General features: G+C 43.7%; 1 protein-coding gene across 3 annotated transcripts in view; it reads right to left on the bottom strand.

Annotated features, from left to right (window-relative positions):
* Positions 1-531: 531 nt before the first annotated feature.
* Positions 532-20,582, bottom strand: part of BRCA2 (BRCA2 DNA repair associated) — a 36,107-nt gene continuing 16,056 nt past the window's right edge. The window contains exons 11-26 of one of the 3 annotated variants that reach the window (XM_072134388.1): positions 19,469-19,567; positions 19,076-19,145; positions 18,608-18,900; positions 17,426-17,622; positions 15,856-16,043; positions 14,384-14,554; positions 10,764-11,094; positions 9,516-9,671; positions 8,719-8,863; positions 5,684-5,802; positions 4,782-4,983; positions 3,849-4,015; positions 3,639-3,777; positions 2,840-3,096; positions 2,139-2,276; positions 532-1,257 (exon numbers count right to left, since the gene is read on the bottom strand). In XM_072134388.1, coding sequence (XP_071990489.1) covers positions 769-1,257; positions 2,139-2,276; positions 2,840-3,096; positions 3,639-3,777; positions 3,849-4,015; positions 4,782-4,983; positions 5,684-5,802; positions 8,719-8,863; positions 9,516-9,671; positions 10,764-11,094; positions 14,384-14,554; positions 15,856-16,043; positions 17,426-17,622; positions 18,608-18,900; positions 19,076-19,145; positions 19,469-19,567 — 3,161 coding nt within the window. In that variant the 3' untranslated portion in view covers positions 532-768. Of the gene's footprint in view, positions 1,258-2,138; positions 2,277-2,839; positions 3,097-3,638; positions 3,778-3,848; positions 4,016-4,781; positions 4,984-5,683; positions 5,803-8,718; positions 8,864-8,898; positions 8,976-9,515; positions 9,672-10,763; positions 11,095-14,383; positions 14,555-15,855; positions 16,044-17,425; positions 17,623-18,607; positions 18,901-19,075; positions 19,146-19,468; positions 19,568-20,582 lie in introns of those variants that run through there. The other 2 variants (XM_072134387.1, XM_072134389.1) reach the window with 2 other exon arrangements.

Below are 20,582 nucleotides of genomic sequence, written 5' to 3'. Positions count from 1 at the left end.
GGGGTATCCCAGGACTTATTTATTTCCTATCACATTTGGTCATCAATATCAGAATGGCAGGGGATCAGACAACCCACATGTGGAAGCCTCAAACTTCAGGTTTTCTGATGCAGTTTTTTTTTTACAAAGCCAGGAGTGGAGTGAGCAGAAGAGGAGTAGAATCTCTCAGTTCTCATACGCTCTTACCTGTTATGATCCGCTCCTGCTTTTGGGTTAAAGAACTGCATCAGTGAACCTGAACGTGTCTTCAGTTTTGTCCATAGTTAGATAGGACTAGGACTGGTGAAACACACAGAAGAGGCACAAGCCCTTACATTATACCTTATCCCTGTATAGTCACCGGAAACACTTGCACCTTGCCTGAGTATTCACACCTCATCTAGTTTTGGCTAAGAACCTAATGGACATGTGGACTGGGCCTTTGCTGCTTTAAGTGATGAGGGTGCAGAGATTTGGACCCCTAATAATTCATGTTTATAGGAAGATTACAATGTCAGGGTTAAATAAATCTAATGTAAATCATAAAGTAAATAATTTGCCAGATGTATTGTTCTATCCTTTTCTGTAGAATTTCCTGTAAATCATTCCTTATTCACTTTTCCTTTGATTCTGTATCTTGGATCCTTGTTCTGGATCTTTCTTGTACATTCACAGAATTTATGAGACCAGATTTTGTAGGGAACAATTTTATAAATATCTGTACAGTTTGTAAACATATTAAACTTGTATATACAGACTCGGCCTCTCTTTTCCTGTGACGTTACACATTCAGGGCTTCTGCTTCCTCCTCCTGCACAGTCTCCTCTTGTAAGGAGCCGGAGTAACATCTTCAGTCTTCGGAGCCTCTTCACTTGCAGGAGAGACAACGATAGGGGGCGTCTTCTGAATGTCTGACCCTGCCCTTTCCTGCTCAGAGCTCAGTTTGCCCCCGTCTAACCCCGATACAAGGGCTTGTGTATTGATCATGGCCAGCTCTTCATCAGCAACAAACCCTCCTTCTAATTTACTTGGGGTGGAGCAGTCCATACTGGCACAGGCCTTTTCACATGGACGGTCTTCTTTTTGTAAGCTCCGAGGAGGCCGAAATGCCCTCTGTAATGAAGGAGACAGTAATGTCCGCATTGGAGTAAGAGGAGCAGGGGGTGGTATTCGGCTGAGATAATCCAACCCTTTCATCTTCTTGCAGGTCTTTGGGTCAGTGTTGATGTTACCATTGGGTATTGACATTTGGGGGTGACTGATTTTTGGCAATGGTGTCTGGTTGTAGAAAGGAGATAAAAATAATAGATTAGATGGACCGATCACACAGAGTTTAAAACTAAATCAGGCAGAAACTGCATCATATATTGTATTTCTCAGACTATAAGGCCCCATCCACACACCCCAGCGAACATACAGGGGCAGATTTACTTACCCGGTCCATTCGCGATCCAGCGGCGCGTTCTCTGCGGTGGATTCGGGTCCGGCTGGGATTCACTAAGGTAGTTCCTCCGACGTCCACCAGGCAGCGCTGCTGCGCTGAAGTCTGCTGAAATGCACTCAAGTACACCAGCCTATTCCTGGTGAAGGTAAGTGAAGCTCCGCGACACTTTTTGTTTTTTAAATGTGGCGGGTTTTCCGAATCCGTCGGGTTTTCGTTCGGCCACGCCCCCCAATTTCTGTCACGTGCATGCCAGCGCCGATGCGCCAAAATCTGATCGCGTGCACCAAAATCCCAGGGCAATACAGGGAAAAGCGGAAATATTCGGGTAACACATCGGGAAAACGCGAATCGGACCCTTAGTAAATGACCCCCATAGTCACCATAGAAGTGCATTGTGCACTTTAAGGTTTATTGTGCCTGTTCTTGATGACAGGTTCCCTTTAAAGGAAACCTACTATCAGGGATCTACCTTATGATGGTAAATCTCTAATGGTGGGTTTCCTTTAAGAAAGATTTTCTTTTAGCTAAAAAGTGCATCTTATAGTTCAAAAAATAGAGTAAATTAGTGAAAGTGTGATGGATTTGGTGCATTCTCAGAGGATTTTCTGTCAATATATTTGAGCAATGTTGCTAAAAAGAGATTGAAGTATTATTCCAGAGGTGACTTATGTTGAGAATGTAGAAAAATAAATAAAAATTGGAAAGATTAACTTACAGAACATCTGCCTTCAGCAGCTACAAGAGAGCGCGGATCGAGGCTGCAACGTGATAGGAGTGCTCGTTCCTTTGGATTTTGAGTTTGCAGGATTTCCATCAGTTTATTCTCCATTTCTTTGCAAAATTCTGAAACAGACTGAGTATAATAGAAACACAATGGTTTAATGTGTAATGACAGGAGATTGGTTTGCATCTCCAAGGGCAGGGATGTCATTTTCACAGGAGGGGAAGCCATAAAAGGGAGTCCGCAGTAGTCACATTGCCCCTACAACAGCCACAATGCCCCTACACTGCCCTCTAGCAGCCAGTGCCCCCCACAGTAGTCACAGTTTACTCACCTTTCTCCCATGAAGCAGCGCCAGCAGCAGTCTTGTAGCTTCAGCATTCCCCACTGTACGTGCCGGCTCTGAAGCTGACACGCTGACATCATCAGGTGTGCTGGATTCAGATCCGGCATGTACAAAGGAGGGGTGCTGCTTCGTGGAAACAAGGAAAGGCGAGTATTGGACCATGCCTCTATGCTACATTCCTGACAAGTGCAGGATAGAGGCAGGGACACAAGAGCCGGGCTGGATTACACAAGGTCAAAGGTTTGGCCTGCGTTTGTTTGACACCTGTGTCCTAGGGGATCACCACCATTTCCCAAACCTCCTCAACCCTCTGTTATACCCAAACTCTAAGCTAACTACTATAAAGTACCTGTATGGATTGAGAAAGTTTCTGAATGGCTTTTAGTACATGCTGCTCTTTGGGATTTGCTGCAATAAAGGACAGATCTCCAGCAAACACTACAGGGACTCCGGACATGTGCTCCGACCTCCAGCGTAGGTTGGTGGCAGCGATGAAGGTGCCCGGTCTGGTGATCTCCTCCAGGGCCAGCTGGCCCAGATCTGTACAGAACTTCAGGGCCACAACATTACACGATTCATCAGACAAATAAACCAGCGGGGCAGCTCCTAAAATGTTTGCATAGTAAGCAGGTAGAAAAGCAGAGATTAATTATTTCATTACCGAAATCTAATAAAAGTTTAATATTTCTTAAAAGAGAAAATCAACAGAAACTTCTTATCCAGTATTAGTAGATTGCATCTTGTACCCTGGAGTATGGTGCCAGCCGAGATCAGTACATTCAGCTGCCATATATCTAATGTATAAGGTCACATTAAAATTCCCTGCAGACAGGTATGATGTCTCCGCACCCAATCTGCTTCCAAATCCAAATGGAATACATATAGACGCATGTGGATCTTCTTTCAGATTTTACAGCAAATTCCTCCTCTACCTCTCAATAAATGAAAAATCAGCTCTAGAACCGCAGCAGAAAATGGGTACGCAACGGATCAAAAAAAATCTACAGTTTACGTCAATTTCGGTGCACAATTTTAAGATTTTATATCATGTAACCTGCAGCATTTTTTTTTCAAGTAAATCCGTGACCCTGTGAAACATGAAGTAGGACAGAATATATGAGATCCCGCAGTGTAATAGGCGATGATACCTGGCTTTTGTTGAGTGGAGATCACCAGCCCCACTACATCCACTTCTCCATATACAGCTGTGAAATGAGGCTCCTGGAACTGACTGAACTCGGTCACTTGTCTTTCAGTGTAAATTTGCTCCAAGATGTCCTGTAGGGGCTGATAATAAACATCCACCAATGAGGATATGCAGAGTAAGACCCCCAGTGTCTTGTCACCCCCCATCTCACCTGCAGCTGCTGGAACTGCGTCTTCTTGGTGGCAGTCAGCTGCACCGCCGCCGTGTCCGATTTGCCTCTGGACTGGGAAGCTGCCAGCTGATACATCCTGAACCGTCCTCCTTCCTTCAGCAGCGACACTACATCAGGCAATGGCCGCCATATGCTTAACATGTAGGCTGCCAAAATAAAAAAAATCACCTGAAGCACTTGCAGTAGTATTCCCCAAGTATTATAATCTGCTGGCCGCATATTGTAGAGAAATTCAATGCGATTTCCAAGATGCCTCCATTTTCCCTTCTGTTATGCAAGTTATGAGAAATTCCCAGTTTAATCCTTACGTTAATGAGGTACAGTATTTTGTGCTCCCTGAGCACTGACATTCCCCGTTATAAACCATTTGCCTCTTCTATTAGTGACTCCCCAGGCCTCTCATAAGACAAATCTCCAGCCAATCTGATGGAGATTGCTGTGGTCCAGGCAGGAGTCATATAAAGTTTGAACAGAACTTTCTATAGAATGTAAGTTGAAGCTATATAACAAGTAAAAACATGATACAACTGCACATATGGGCATGTAAATGATGATGTAGAGCAGAGTCGGCTCAGCTGAAGAGAAAGCACATCCCTTGTCAATCAGGAATCTGGTGACGCAGCTAAGCTGGAAGAACATGAATATGCACACATGGTGAGTCAACTTTACAAATGGACAGGCATAGAGAGGAACAATATAGGGATAGTTTTACTGTAATGTAATCCCACCAATAGATGCCATGAAGATTAGATAAAAAGCCTAAAGATGAGGCAATTGTGGGGCATGTGCCACTGTGAAATAGCCACATTATCTAGCCCATTTCTAAACTGGCAGAATTTGCCACAGTCTTTATAAATCTATCCGTTGTTGTGGTAATATGGCCCCTGGACCAGGATATAAGTGGAAACAAACCTGAGGTAGAGTCAGGGTCCTTGTAATCTGTGATGCGGATCTTCCAGACCGGAGTAACTTCCCTGCGTGTACTGCTCCCAGTCTCCTGCTCCGAGGACTCAATGGCTTTCCGGAAGTCAGCCTGGATCTGGGCCTGCCGCTTGTCATTCAGTAATTGTCGGTGGTGATTCAGGGCCCTGAGTTGATCACTACTTAGACAGGACTGTAAAAGCAGCGAGAACATTACTCCTCACATCGGCTATGGAATAATTTCATCATGCACCACCCATTATTTAAAGGGAACCGGCAACCAATTTTACCCCACTAAACTATTATCCCCGTCAGGTAGGGCATAAAATTCCCTCTTATGTGAAATCTCACCCATTTGCCTATAAAAAAAATCCTCCACTAAATACAGGTAAATATGACTCTTCTCACCTCATTTTCACATGAGATGAGTCAAGTTTAGAGGGTTCAAGGGAGGGTCACTTCAGAAGCCCCTATTTTTGGTTCTAGAACACCTAGAAACATGCTTTTCTGTGTCATATTAAAGAGGAGGAGAATAAATTGACAACGGAGTGTTATTAGTCCAATCACTGGGGGAATTCAATATGCCTTGTCCTCCAGTCTTCTTGCAGACAAGGTATGTAACAAGCCCCGTTTCCCCCATTTTTGTCAATTTTCCTCACAGCACACCACTATGATGGGACAGTATTTACTATAGCCTCTGTCGGAAAACTTAGAGATTGCTTTCTGCCACTGAGGGTGCGTTCACACGTGGCATTAGAGCAATCAAATGAAACAATAGGAATGAGGGTCCTGCTGGCAATGATGATGATACAACATAAGCTTGTAAATATAGCATTTCTGCTAATATAGCATATATGTATTTCTATTTCCTTTGTTATCATTGAGGCCCATACCTCCAGGTAGCTCGGATCCGGCTCATTCTGTAGGGCATCGTACAGCTCGGCTCCATCCTGGAGGGCAAGTATCTGTTGTTCACTTAAAGACTGACGTCTGGGTCTTCTTTTCACAGCAACTACAAGAACAGATTATCTGTTTTAGGCTACATTCACACTGCCGTATGGGGGGCGTATATACGGCCAACATATATACATCCCCCATAGACGGCAATGGGCGCACAGTGGCGTTCCGAAGCCGGGGAAAAGATAGGACATGTCCTATCTTTCCCCGGAACACGATGCTGTGTGCCATACGTTGCTATAAAGAGGGGCGGAGGTGAGCAGCGCTCATCCCCTTCTCCTCTCCATGGCGCTGCCTTGTGCCCGCCGCGCTACAGTACGGAGGGTACATCGTCATGTGAATGTAGCCTTAAGAGAATTGTGTCTGTATTAAAGGAATCTGTGTTTTCATGAATTGTGAACTAAACACACATTGAGAATGCTGTAGCTAACCTGGTACAGAATCACATCTTGTTTAATCCCTGAACTGGGATTTTGCTTTTGCTCAAAAACAATTATAAAATTCTGGACCGCATAACATAAACGCATTACACTGAGCTTCCTGAACCCTCCAGACAGGATTAATTAATTGATTGGTGCAGCAACTGATAACTTCTGCCTGTCGGGGACAACACAGTGATTACAGCCTTCTCTGGAGCAGTGCATAATTAGGGTAAGAGAAGCGACGAGCAGCCACAGGAGCGACAGAGGCTCAAGGTATGTTTGGTTCATAATACATAAAAACAAATGGTAGATTTCCTTTGCCTACATTTTTTATTCTAATAGATAAAGTCATACAGTCCTTTTTATAACCACACACATTAAACGGTATGTGTGATGAGTCAGGAGGGTCCACCATTAGCAGTAGAACTGCAAAAGTTGGTGTATTCCTGCCTCTGGGCCATACACAGTGGGTGCACTCACTTTGGTTTCCTGTGTGTGTGCGAATCAGAACTAGAGTGAAGGAATAATCCTTTATTGGTAAACCACAATGTAAAGCCTAAGAAAAGGAAGTTTTAGGCTACTTGCACTCAAACGTTGCAAAAATCGGCCATGAAAAAAAGACATTAATGTCCTTTTTCATAGCCGATTTGCGCCAGTCCAGCTGCAGTTCTTTTATGGATGCTCATAAACTATAGGCCAATGAGTGATCCATGAAAAACCGTTCTGCCTAGGAGATGTGCTAGTTTCTGTCTCACTGTCTGATAAAATAACAGCTGTGGCCTTTGATCTATTAAAGGGGTTTTCTCACCAAGGAAAGTTAGGTCCTATCCATGGAATAGGGCCTAACTTGCTAATTAGTGGGGGTCTCAGTGCAGAGACCCCCACAGATCGCGAGAACGAGAGGTCCGACTGACCCCTCGCCGCTCCTCAGACCAATGGAGCAGACGGCCGTGCATGTCCGTTGTGCTCAATTAATCTCTATGAAGCTGACGGAGATCGTCAAGCGCGGCGCTCGGCAATTTCTGTCAGCTCCATAGAGTAACGGTCATGCGCAGCCGTCTGCCTCATCAGTCTGCGGAGTGGTGAGGGGTCAGTCACACCCCTCGTTCTCGCAATCTGCGAAGGTCTCAGCACTGAGACCCCAACTGATCAACTTTGCTTCATGGGAAAACCCCTTTATAATCGTAGGATTTAGTGGATCCATGGACATCAGTCCTAACTACATGTCTCCAGTGCTGTCTTATTCATGTCTCCAGCTTCCTGTGTGTGTGATGCATATTCCATACATCATATACACTCACCGGCCACTTTATTAGGTACACCTGTCCAACTGCTCATTAACACTTAATTTCTAATCAGCCAATCACATGGCGGCAACTCAGTGCATTTAGGCATGTAGACATGGTCAAGACAATCTCCTGCAGTTCAAACCGAGCATCAGTATGGGGAAGAAAGGTGATTTGAGTGCCTTTGAACGTGGCATGGTTGTTGGTGCCAGAAGGGCTGGTCTGAGTATTTCAGAAACTGCCGATCTACTGGGATTTTCACGCACAACCATCTCTAGGGTTTACAGAGAATGGTCTGAAAAAGAAAAAACATCCAGTGAGCGGCAGTTCTGTGGGTGGAAATGCCTTGTTGATGCCAGAGGTCAGAGGAGAATGGGCAGACTGGTTCGAGCTGATAGAAAGGCAACAGTGTCTCAAATCGCCACCCGTTACAACCAAGGTAGGCAGAAGATCATCTCTGAACGCACAGTACGTCGAACTTTGAGGCAGATGGGCTACAGCAGCAGAAGACCACACCGGGTGCCACTCCTTTCACCTAAGAACAGGAAACTGAGGCTACAATTTGCACAAGCTCATCGAAATTGGACAGTAGAAGATTGGAAAAATGTTGCCTGGTCTGATGAGTCTCGATTTCTGCTGCGACATTCGGATGGTAGGGTCAGAATTTGGCGTCAACAATATGAAAGCGTGGATCCATCCTGCCTTGTATCAACGGTTCAGACTGGTGGTGGTGGTGTCATGGTGTGGGGAATATTTTCTTGGCACTCTTTGGGCCCCTTGGTACCAATTGAGCATCGTTGCAACGCCACAGCCTGAGTATTGTTGCTGACCATGTCCATCCCTTTATGACCACAATGTACCCTGTAACATCTGATGGCTACTTTCAGCAGGATAATGCGCCATGTCATAAAGCTGGAATCATCTCAGACTGGTTTCTTGAACATGACAATGAGTTCACTGTACTCAAATGGCCTCCACAGTCACCAGATCTCAATGCAATAGAGCATCTTTGGGATGTGGTGGAACGGGAGATTCGCATCATGGATGTGCAGCCGACAAATCTGCGGCAACTGTGTGATGCCATCATGTCAATATGGACCAAAATCTCTGAGGAATGCTTCCAGCACCTTGTTGAATCTATGCCACGAAGAATTGAGGCAGTTCTGAAGGCAAAAGTGGGTCCAACCCGTTACTAGCATGGTGTACCTAATAAAGTGGCTGGTGAGTGTATATCATCTCGCATGCAGTATAGTTTTCTCATACCTTGCTGTTTTTCATAATCATCCTGAATCTTCGCAAATAAAGCCTCCAGACTCCTCTGTTGCCTCGCTGCGTGTCTTTCAGCTTCCTTCTCTTCGGCGCGCTCATTGCGGAACATATATGTCCCGTTGCCCATTTTTTCCATCCACTGAGTGAAGAGACAGAGATTTGTGCATTTCAAATCAGTATTATAACATGAGGCTTTGTTCACACAGAAATATTTTGCATCAGTATTTATTAGCCGAAATCGAGAAACGGATCTAAAATCCAGAATAAACACAAGAGAGCAGTAATATCTACCCAGACTAGTGTTTTATAACATCTCCTATCAATTTATAATGAAGCACCAATTTGGGACAATATGATAAGAGGACAGTCACTACTATACAGATTGTAGAGGTAGGTAGGGTATGGAAGTTATCCAGGAAATTAGAAAGACATTAGAAATAGAAAGACAATGCATGAAGGAATGAATTATCATCTCTATGAAAACCAAATGACAATCTAGCAGTGGCAGGAGACAACTTCTAAAAACTGAACACCACATTCACCTATCGGGTATAAACCGACAAGAAGGCCATGAGGTTATCAGCATTACAATACAAGAGACACAAAATACAGTAAAGCTGGAAAATTTATTAACAGGAAAACTTGCTGTTCTAGATTCCTGTGGCTTTGTTATAGACAGCGGGAGGTGACTAAGACAGAAAGCTCTGGTATCGCTGCCGCGTTCCTGTGTTTACACTAGAAATAACATTACTGGTATAAAATAATGAGAGAAAGGTTCAGCGGGTTCATACCTGCATGGGGTAAATCCTTTGTATGAGGACATCTACACACCCCGCTATGCCGCCATCAGCCAAGAGCGAGGACAGGCGCAGGCAGAAAGGTCTGGGGTCAGGAAAGTACCCAAGTTTAACAAACCAGCGAGCAGGGCGAGTGCTGTTACCTGCAATCTGAAAGATAAGGGATAAAGCTACAGTCGGGTGTCACAGTCATTCTCTACTTTTACATCAAACATTCAATTATAGTTGCTATTTTTTTGTCTTTTCCATAACACATCCACAGCACATTTGTGCTATAAGTTTGGTTGTATTTCCCGACTGCAAGAAATGGAACTTAAAGAGAACCCGTCACCAGCTTAAAGCCCACTAAACTACTGGCCCCCTCAGGTAGGGTATGGAAGGCTCTTTCTAGAATTCAGGAGATGTGGAGTGTGTGTGTGTGTCTGTGTGTGTGTCTGTGTGTGTCTGTGTCCTTGCTACTCTCCTATTCCTGGTAATTATTATTTCGGTATATTGTCCGATTCATAGTAGTGAAACTATCCCCATATATAGAAGATGCCCCCTCCAAGGACTTAAAGGAACACTCCAGTCACAGCTAATTAAATAACCGACAGTGCATGGCCTGAAGGGTGCAGACTTGACTCATTTTCGTTGTATTCTTACAACCTAGAGTCACGCTCCTCCCTTCAGGCCCTGCGCAAGGTGGAACGCAATGAATCAGATGTGACTGGAGGGTTCCTTTAAGAAAGCATGGGTGGTCAAATTCAGCAATCCTATCCTAATACTTGGGCTGTGTAACCTAAGGGTATCTTCACACACTGCAGATAGTCAAGCGGAAAAATTTTTCCAAGGAAATCTGCAACAAACGTGCAGATTTTAATGCAGATTTGTGTTTGTGATGACTTTTCGATACAGATTTACATGCACCTTTTCTGTATGGCTTTTATAACCCCCTGATTGGAGATCATTTCAAGTAAAAATCAATCTGCGTCATGATGCAGATTTTCACTGTTCAATCCAAAAGAAAAAAAAAAAAGAAAATCTGCGAGGGCACACAAGTGACCAAGATTTTATTTTCCACAGTTTGTGTGAAAAAAATAACGCACCTTCTACTTTTTCCATATCTGAATCACTATGATGCTACATCAGAACCTGCTTGTATAATCTGCAATGAGTGCAGATACCGTACAGAGACAAAAGGACGCCCTGAACCTTCACAATCTACCAAGTATAGCTAAGACAGCCATGCTGCATGTCTACTACCTTTAACATAAGAGACTCCGGGGCTTCCAGGGGGGTGCATGCATCGTCTGAGCCCACCAGTTCTGCTCCATGTACCATGATCTTCTGGCCTGGGAACAATCGCCCTTTCCTCAGCAGAGAAGAGAGCGCGGGGTCCAGAAGAGCCTTGATGCCATACCAGCCATCGGTCACCTCAATCATGGCAGAGGTCTGCTTAGTATCGCTGTTTTCACTGTGACCCAGTGTAAGGACCTTAGAAATGCAGAGAACCAGAGTCTTAGCCGCCGTGTCATCTCTCTCCATTATCTTCCTCACAGCTGATCGCCGACATTTATCCACTTCCACATCGTACCTGAAAAGACGACAATTTTAGTGTTTGCAAATGGAGCAAAAAACATCAGTTTCCTGTCCCACTCTTCAGTCTGGTTTATGAGATATTAAAGGGGTTGTCCACTTTCAGCAAAAATTTTATATGGTTTGTGAAAAGAAAAGTTATTAAATTTTCAATCAGTTTTCAATTATTATTCAATTCATTACAGTTTTCTAGATCTCTGCTTGCTGTCCTACATCAGAAAGCTTCTTTGTTTACTCCCAACGGATAGAAATCTGTCCGTGGTCATGTGATGGACATGCCGGTGCCCGTGCTCTTAGTATCACAGAGTAAACACAGCCTTATGGTAGAGCATGTACTGCCTACCGTGGTTTGTGAGTTCACGTCACAGGAGCTACGCGGTGGGGAGCTCATGCTCAGCCATAGAGAGAGGAGTGAGTAGGATGCAGGCATACAATGCATCGGCACAAGAACTGGAATCAAAGGGGATTGAAGGGAAGGAGAGTTCCTTGGTCATGACTACACTGGACCACTGCAGGAAAGTTCTGTCGATCAGGCCCATAGTATCCAATTAGCATACAATCCCAGGTTGCAGATAAAATTATAGAAAACATACAGAGAAAGAAATGGGGCTGCAGAGCTGATTTAGGAATGCTGCTTTGTTGTGGGCTGTAATTTCATGTGACAAGTGTCTGTCATACTGCTATATACTATTTTACCTGCATTATATGTTTTTACTTTTGCGTACATAAATAATCTAATTATTTGTGCTGTCTGATGCACTTTACCCTGCATCAGGTAACCTCCTTATCTCTGGGGAGGGGTACTAGTGGGTCGTCTAATTTATTGTGCGATTAATACTCTATGGGAGTGCAACAGCTTTTTTATTTTTTCTTATGCTGCTATATACACTCACCGGCCCCTTTATTAGGTACACCTGTCCAACTGCTCGTTAACACTTAATTTCTAATCAGCTAATCACATGGCGGCAACTCAGTGCATTTAGGCATGTAGACATGGTCAAGACAATCTCCTGCAGTTCAAACCGAGCATCAGTATGGGGAAGAAAGGTGATTTGAGTGCCTTTGAACGTGGCATGGTTGTTGGTGCCAGAAGGGCTGGTCTGAGTATTTCAGAAACTGCTAATCTACTGGGATTTTCACGCACAACCATCTCTAGGGTTTACAGAGAATGGTCCGAAAAAGAAAAAACATCCAGTGAGCAGCAGTTCTGTGGGCGGAAATGCCTTGTTGATGCCAGAGGTCAGAGGAGAATGGGCAGACTGGTTCGAGCTGATAGAAAGGCAACAGTGACTCAAATCGCCACCCGTTACAACCAAGGTAGGCAGAAGAGCATCTCTGAACGCACAGTACGTCGAACTTTGAGGCAGATGGGCTACAGCAGCAGAAGACCACACCGGGTGCCACTCCTTTCAGCTAAGAACAGGAAACTGAGGCTACAATTTGCACAAGCTCATCGAAATTGGACAGTAGAAGATTGGAAAAACGTTGCCTGGTCTGATGAGTCTTGATTTCTGCTGCGACATTCGGATGGTAGGGTCAGAATTTGGCGTCAACAACATGAAAGCATGGATCCATCCTGCCTTGTATCAACGGTTCAGGCTGGTGGTGGTGGTGTCATGGTGTGGGGAATATTTTCTTGGCACTCTTTGGCCCCTTGGCACCAATTGAGCATCGTTGCAACGCCACAGCCTACCTGAGTATTGTTGCTGACCATGTCCATCCCTTTATGACCACAATGTACCCTGTAACATCTGATGGCTACTTTCAGCAGGATAATGCGCCATGTCATAAAGCTGGAATCATCTCAGACTGGTTTCTTGAACATGACAATGAGTTCACTGTACTCAAATGGCCTCCACAGTCACCAGATCTCAATCCAATAGAGCATCTTTGGGATGTGGTGGAACGGGAGATTCGCATCATGGATGTGCAGCCGACAAATCTGCGGCAACTGTGTGATGCCATCATGTCAATATGGACCAAAATCTCTGAGGAATGCTTCCAGCACCTTGTTGAATCTATGCCACGAAGAATTGAGGCAGTTCTGAAGGCAAAAGGGGGTCCAACCCGTTACTAGCATGGTGTACCTAATAAAGTGGCCGGTGAGTGTGTATATACACACATCCTATTTGCACATGCCCTCTGCAGGAAGCACGTATATACAAGTCATGCCAGTGTCAAACTTTTAACAGTTACATCTCCTGAACTGTGGTTGCTAGAAACACAATGGGGGTCATTTACTAAGGGCCCGAAATGCGTTTTTACGTCGTTTTACCCGCTTTTTACCGATTCGCGCCGTTTTTCCCTGAATTGCCCCCGGGATTTTGGCGCACGCGATCGGATTGTGGCGCGATGGAAATCGGGGGCGTGACCGTTGGAAAGCCCGTCCGATTTGGAGAAACACTCAGTGCACTCCGGCGGAATTCAGCGGAGCAGCGACACCTGGTGGACATCGGGGGAACTACCTTAGTGAATCGCGCCAGAACCCGAATCCTCCACAGAGAACACGCCGCTGGATCGCGAATGGACCGGGTAAGTAAATCTGCCCCAATGCACCCCTTTAATATCAAATCAACATTGTATTTCTAGGTGAAACAAAACTGTTAAAAGTTAGAGTTCCAGTAAAAATGTTTGTTTTTTTAATCAAATATATTAATAAAGTTTTTTTATATGAAAGACCAAACAATTTAACCCCCCGACACACACAAAAAAAATATGTGACCTTTAAATACAGATCTCGATTCCCGACTGATCTCTCCGGTCTTGTTTTACCTAGAAAAACAACCCTGATATTATATTAAATTTTATTCTTCTCATTAATGTGACACCAGAATGTTTTTGTAGGCGTTTCGAGGTGCAATGGGCTCCCCTATAACCTGTCAGAGAATGGCAGAAAACAGAGAGCTTTTGCAAAAGTACTTGCACCCTCTGCCTCTTAACCTGGAAAAAGGTAATGGATTGACACTGTACATATTTGGAACATATTTTGGTAAAAGTTTATGTAATTTTACTGCTTATTAAATACATTTTAATGAAAGAAAAAATTCTACTAAAACAACAATACAATTATCTATCAAGTTAAAGTCTCATATGTAATTTAACAAAAAAAAAAAAAAGGAAAAATTGTTACGAAATGTAAAGTTGTTTCAAACATATCGTGGATATGTAAGTACCAATGGTTAAATAGATTGTAATTTCACACAGAAATGTAATAGTGAGGAAGGCTCTGACATTCACCCTTAAAAACATCTAAAATTCACAGCAATAGTTTATCCATAAAGTCACACCTGTACTTGAGCTGTAAGAGCACTCTGCTCGGTGTTAGGCATCTGCTAGCAAAGATCATAGGGAACATCACTTCCATGGCCGCCAGTTTCCACACGATCCATCGGTAATGGTTATACACCCATTCTGGACTGATGAGCTTAGGATCCACCCCAGGGGTGTCACACAGGGCTCTGTAAAGCAATGAACAATGGTCATCAACAGCCCTACACCAGTGCTGGAAAATCACAAATCTTGACCCTTTTTACCACTGGTAAACTTATATATAATTATTTTACAAAAGAGGTTCTGCAGCAGCTGCAGTGAAAAATCAGACAGTTCTGTGCAATGGCTGTTGCAGATCATTAACCTTTCAGGAAAGGAGAGCAATGAATGTTATCTATAAATTCCCAATTTTGTACATATGAAAAGCAATAATGTGCCCACTTCCATAAACTTTTAGGGATCGATAACCCCCTGGCATCCCATACCTTGTATAAATGGATGTCTTCTGCCATATAGTATATCATTTAACAATAATAATTCCTTTATTTATATAGCGCACACAGATTACACAGCGCTGCACAGATCTTGCCAAATCGGTCCCTGTCCCCAATGGGGCTCACAATCTAATCAACCTACCAGTATGTTTTGGAGTGTGGGAGGAAACCGGAGGACATCGACACAAACAAGGAGAGAACAAACAAACTCTTTGCAGATGTTGACCCTGGGACTTGAACCCAGTTCCCCAGTGCTGCAAGGCTGTAATGCTAACCACTAAGCCACCGTGCCGCCCATTTCATGTGTCCTGGAGATGCAGCTTATAGATTACAGTAGGATGTGCCTTATCCCATAAAGAGAAGAATTTTAAAAGTCTGTTCAAAATTTCAATGTCACAAAAGTTCTCAACAGTCTGAAATTAGACATTTAGGTTCTCCAAGTCCCCAGTGTGCACGTAGCAAGACCAATGTTCAATAGAGTTCAATAACCAGAGAAATGAAACGAACAGAGGCTGCTACTACTGCTCTACTACTACTACCACCACCACCTTAAAGGGGCATGCCCAGTTATTTCCAGTCTGCAGGAGCCTGGCTAGAAGCGCCAGGGGGCACATGATCCGTTCCAGACCATGGGACATCCCTTCCTCGCTTCATAAGTGATTTAATGTGGTCTATGAAAGCCACCGATTGCCCAAAGTGGATCCATTGATCCCATGGCACCTCCAGATGGGTGGAATTGCTAAAAACTGGAAGAAAGTAAGTACACTTTCTTTAAAATTTCTTTCTGGTCTGGCCAGGATAGTTTTTTTCAAAAATTCCTGGGAATCCTTTAATAAAAGGAAATAAAGAGACTTGTCAGCCCTAACATACCCCCTATGATGTATGGTTAGTGGGCACCCCTTTTATACATAATAATAGGACGCTGCACACAGATGATAGTGTTACACCAGTTATATGTGTGTTACTGCATTAGTTTGCTCTCAGATATTCGGTACCTGTAGAATTCCTCTCGGCCGGCGGTTAAGTCCTCGGAGGGGACCAGCCAGCCGCCATCAGCTATCTGCACACCACCATTGGACAGGAATGGTTCCCTTGTGAAAAAATCCAGACAATAAAATTGAAAGCTTCCGGCTTTTTCGCTGTTGATTCCAATGTGATTCTTCAGAACTCCACATCTGTACAACTGCAATACAAGAGAGGTGGAAGGTAGATGGTGATTTATGTAGAAACTGGTAAAAGGTGGAACGCAAACAGCTTGAAATTTACTGAAGTTGTCCGGATGTCCTAAATATAATTTACTAATAAACAGTGATTTGACCTGAGCATGCGCTCTCTTAGCTCCCTACAAAGCACAGCGCGGTTCATAGTACAGTGGCAGTGCTTGGTATTGTGACCACATTCAATTGAATGGGAATGAACTGGGAATGGGAATGAGTGACTCTGGGTCACATGAAGTCCCAGGCCAGTGATCCGGAGCACTGCAAACACTTCAGATTGCCGAGATTGTGGAGCCATCACACTATGGATCGGTGTTCACATCTAATATTACAGTGTTGAAGTACCCCTTTAAAACAAGACCCATCAGGCGTCAGATGTAGTACATCAATCATAGTGGGTACATGTTGTGCAATCACAGCTGATTTTACAGGCTGGAATATAGATAGATAGATACAAACTTTAATAATCCCAAAAAGGGAAATAGTTTTTTTGCCACAGCAGTACATGTAACACAACAAAGGAAATCATACATACACACACTTATACACCTAGGATTTAGGAGAAAAGCTAAAATTTCTTCTGTGGAGGCTAAGCCATTATTACATCTATTCACCGAGGCTAAGACTCCTCTTTGGCTTTTCTGGAAAGGGATAGCGCCCCCTTTGGCCTTGGATCTCAGATAGTAGAACCTGGCTACTTCATTACATGGCCACACGGACTACTTTCTCTAAAAGGAAACCTACCACTTGAGGTGGCAGGTTTCAGATGGAAATACCGAGCACCAGCTCAGGGTGAGCTGGTGCCGGAGCTTATTTTTGTTAGAGTTTTAAACCGCGGTATCGCGGTTTAAAACACTTTTTAAACTTTATAGCCGGCGCAGGGAGGTACGCGCTCGGCGCTTACCATGTGCGCGGCTACATAGGAAGTGAATGAGAGCCGCGTGCACGGTAAGCGCCGAGCGCGTACCTCCCTGCGCCGGCTATAAAGTTTAAAAAGTGTTTTAAACCGCGATACCGCGGTTTAAAACTCTAACAAAAATAAGCTCCGGCACCAGCTCACCCTGAGCTGGTGCCCGGTATTTCCATCTGAAACCTGCCACTTCAAGTGGTAGGTTTCCTTTAATGTGAGCATGCAGAAATGTCACCATGTTTACACAGAGGACTTGTGAGCCCCTTAACTATGATAGGTAGAGGTTCCCAGCAGTTGAACCCCAAGTGTTCCAATACTTATGTCTTATCCTGTGGATAGTTCAAAGTGTTTATGATGCAACCCCCCTCAATAAACACTATCTTATAATTACTATACAATATGGATGATCAGACGGTAATAACCACAGGAGCTTTATACCTCGGCCTGTGGATATACTGTTGGCGTTCTCCCTTCTACGGCCGTCACTAGATTAATTCTGTCTGCAGAAGAGGATTTTTGCTGATATAAAGATCCAGGTTGTGGTCTGATCCTCTGTTTTTGTTTCTTCCGTATTCTCATCTCCTGCATATCTCTGGCACAGGAGATATTTGGAATCAAATCGGAGAAATCCATCCCTGTAGAAGCAAAACAAAGAAAGGAAAGGTTGCTCTATGAAAATAGAATAATTGCATTACGATATATCACAGGGGTGATTTTACTTAGACCATTGTTCTCTGTGTATGCATATACTCTGCCACATTTACACGTGATTAAAGGAAATCTACCAGCAAAATCCATCATGATAAACCAGGGGTACTTAGTCATAGATCCAGCAACAGTGACTTTGGTAATCCTAGATTTGTTATCCATGGCCTCCTTCCTTCTAAAATAAACTTTTAAAATTAAGCTGAGCTTTAAGGATTCCTGGGGGCGTTACCAGAGCCCCTCTGTGCTCTGGCTTCACAGGCTGTTACACTGTCTCACCTTCCTCTCTGCTCCCTCAGCACTTGCCCAGTTACAGTACACAGTGGGAGGGGGAGAGTCTTTCTACACAGTATAACAAGTCTATAAAGCGACAGTAACCCTTCAGGCTCTTTAGCACAAATTTAAAAGTTGATTTTAGAAGATGATTAAAAACGGTCACAGAGCCTGGATCTGTGTGTAAGTGTCCCTGGTTTATCACGCTGGATTTTAATTGTAGATTTTCCATATCTTGGACTGTACTAAGGAAATTAATTTTTAATCTACACCTTCTATAAGTGAATATACATTTTTACTATAAGTTGCAAGAATACCTGGAGTTAAACCATATATATATATATATATTAAGGATAGGAGTATAATGGCTTACATTTTGGGCCTTGTAGGACTCCAATATCATTGAGACATACAAGCTTACTTATATCCTTATATTATAGTTAGCTGCTTTCCCAGAGCTGTGCTAGTCCATGGGTTGTGTCTGGAAAGGTAACTCAATACGAGTGATTGGGGCCGTGCTACGACACCAGTACTCATAACCTATGGATGAGCACCGTACTGTTTTGACAAGAAAGCAGCCATGTTTTTCCAATCCCTTGTGCAGAATACATTTGATAAAGACAAACCCCCATCTAGTAATACCTGATTCATCCTCAACTTCGATACGGCTTCTACATACATCTTCAGTGCCACCCTGATCCCGTCTTGGAGAGTTGAGCGTCTGACCAGCTGAATGTATGTGGAGTTTGTTCTTAAAAGGGATAAGAGATGAGCCTTTAACACATCTGGACGCGTTCTTCAGGTCATTCCCGCAGTCAGCGCCAGCACGTGTTGATGTGGTTTGTGATGAACTATCAGAAACGTTAAATTGGGAATAGCGATGGTTCTGATCAGTATGACTGGTTTCTAGTGTAGCCTTTGTTCCATGTAAGAAACTGTAAAAGAAATGAAGACTGATCGTTGCCGTCTGGGACTAAAGTAAAACATCCAGAGAACAGAGGTCACAGTGGCCAGAGAGCTTCCTTTGTCAATAGGGGTCGTCTGTAAGTCGGGTGTCCTTATGTCAGGGATCATCTGTACAGGCTTTGGCATTGACTACATTGCACTTACCTGGCAGGATCAGAAGACAATGGTTTTAGAGAAACCTTGTACAAATATTTTCTCCTGTCCTTCAGGCTCTCTATGTAGAGAATGGAAGATTAAATACAAGTTATCATGGATAATTAAGAACAGCAAAGCAAGTACAGAAAACAATAAAAACAAACTCTGGATACTTGGATATTGTAGTTTTTATTATCCACAAAAATATGGTTTAAAGTTTAAAAAAACAGACCGAAAATGACGGTAAAGAGTAGTACTATGTGGCTGGATGGTAAGCTGCTCGCTATGATGGTCCAACCATGATTTCTGCTTATCAGAAGTCAAAGCCTAATTGCGATTAATAGGAATTAAATTAATTAGACATTGATATGTAAAGCAGTGTATTATAACAATACGACCCACCATGAGGGTTGCTTGTCAGAGGATTTAAAGCTGCTTTCGACTTGTTCTCCAGGGATCTGTCAAACTCTGGTAAAAGTTGCCTCTTAATCGGTGGTTCTCCTGTGTACAGATATATTTTTAAGATATTAGAAGCTGCCCCCCCCCCCCAATCCCATCTCTCTTCCAAAATTACTAGCTTATAATAGTATATTATTTATTCCATTGAAAAGTCTATCAGGACCTCTTCACACATAACCTTCAATATGGGACACTGATCCTATAGGCCAGTGATGGCGAACCTTTTAGTGGCCGAGTGCCCAAACTGCAACCCAAATCCCCCTTATTTATCGCGAAGTGCCAACCAAAAATTAAAGCAGTAGGTTTTTGATCCCTGTTCTTCAACAACTTTCAATCATACCGGCCTCCTGAGGACAGCAACACAGTAGAAAGATGGAAAATTTGCATCACTTTAGCTTCTTTCCAGTGTCCCTCTGCACACAGAGAATCCTCCAAAGATAATTCGGCCCTGTCTACTCATTCTCCCATTTCCTACAGTTCGAAGTAGAGAAGTCAGTATCAAAATATGTCTGAAAGCAGCATCTTTTAAGTTGCTTGGAACTGCAGGAAGATTCTTTGAGTCCTGTCTGGTGCGCTGGGGCGATGGCCGGGGTGCCCACAGAAAGGGCTCTGAGTGCCACCTCTGGCACCCGTGCCATAGGTTCGCCACCACTGCTATAGGCAAACCTTTTAGTGACCGAGTAACCAAACTGCAACCCAAAACCCCCCTTATTTATCGCGAGATGCCAACCAAAAATTAAAGCAGTAAGTTATTGCTCCCTGTTCTTCATCAACCTTCGATCATATTGGCCTCCTGAGGACAAGATGGAAAATTTGCATCATTTTAGCTTCTTTCCAGTGTCCCTCTGTACACAGAGAATCGTCGGGGCCAGCAGAAGGTCCTCCAAAGATAATTCGGCCCGGTCTACTCCTCCTTCTTCCTACAGTCCCAAGTAGTGAAGTACGTATCACTTTAATATATGACTTTTAAGTTGCTGGGAACTGCAGGAAGATTCTTTGAGTCCTGTCTGGTGTGCTGGGGCTATGGCCCGAGTGCCCACAGAAAGGGCTCTGAGCG

Source organism: Engystomops pustulosus, chromosome 2 (genome assembly GCF_040894005.1).
Source record: "Engystomops pustulosus chromosome 2, aEngPut4.maternal, whole genome shotgun sequence".
NCBI lineage: Eukaryota > Metazoa > Chordata > Amphibia > Anura > Leptodactylidae > Engystomops > Engystomops pustulosus.
The sequence above is the reverse complement of the archived record's forward strand: the minus strand, read 5'-3'. Positions and strand labels throughout refer to the sequence as shown.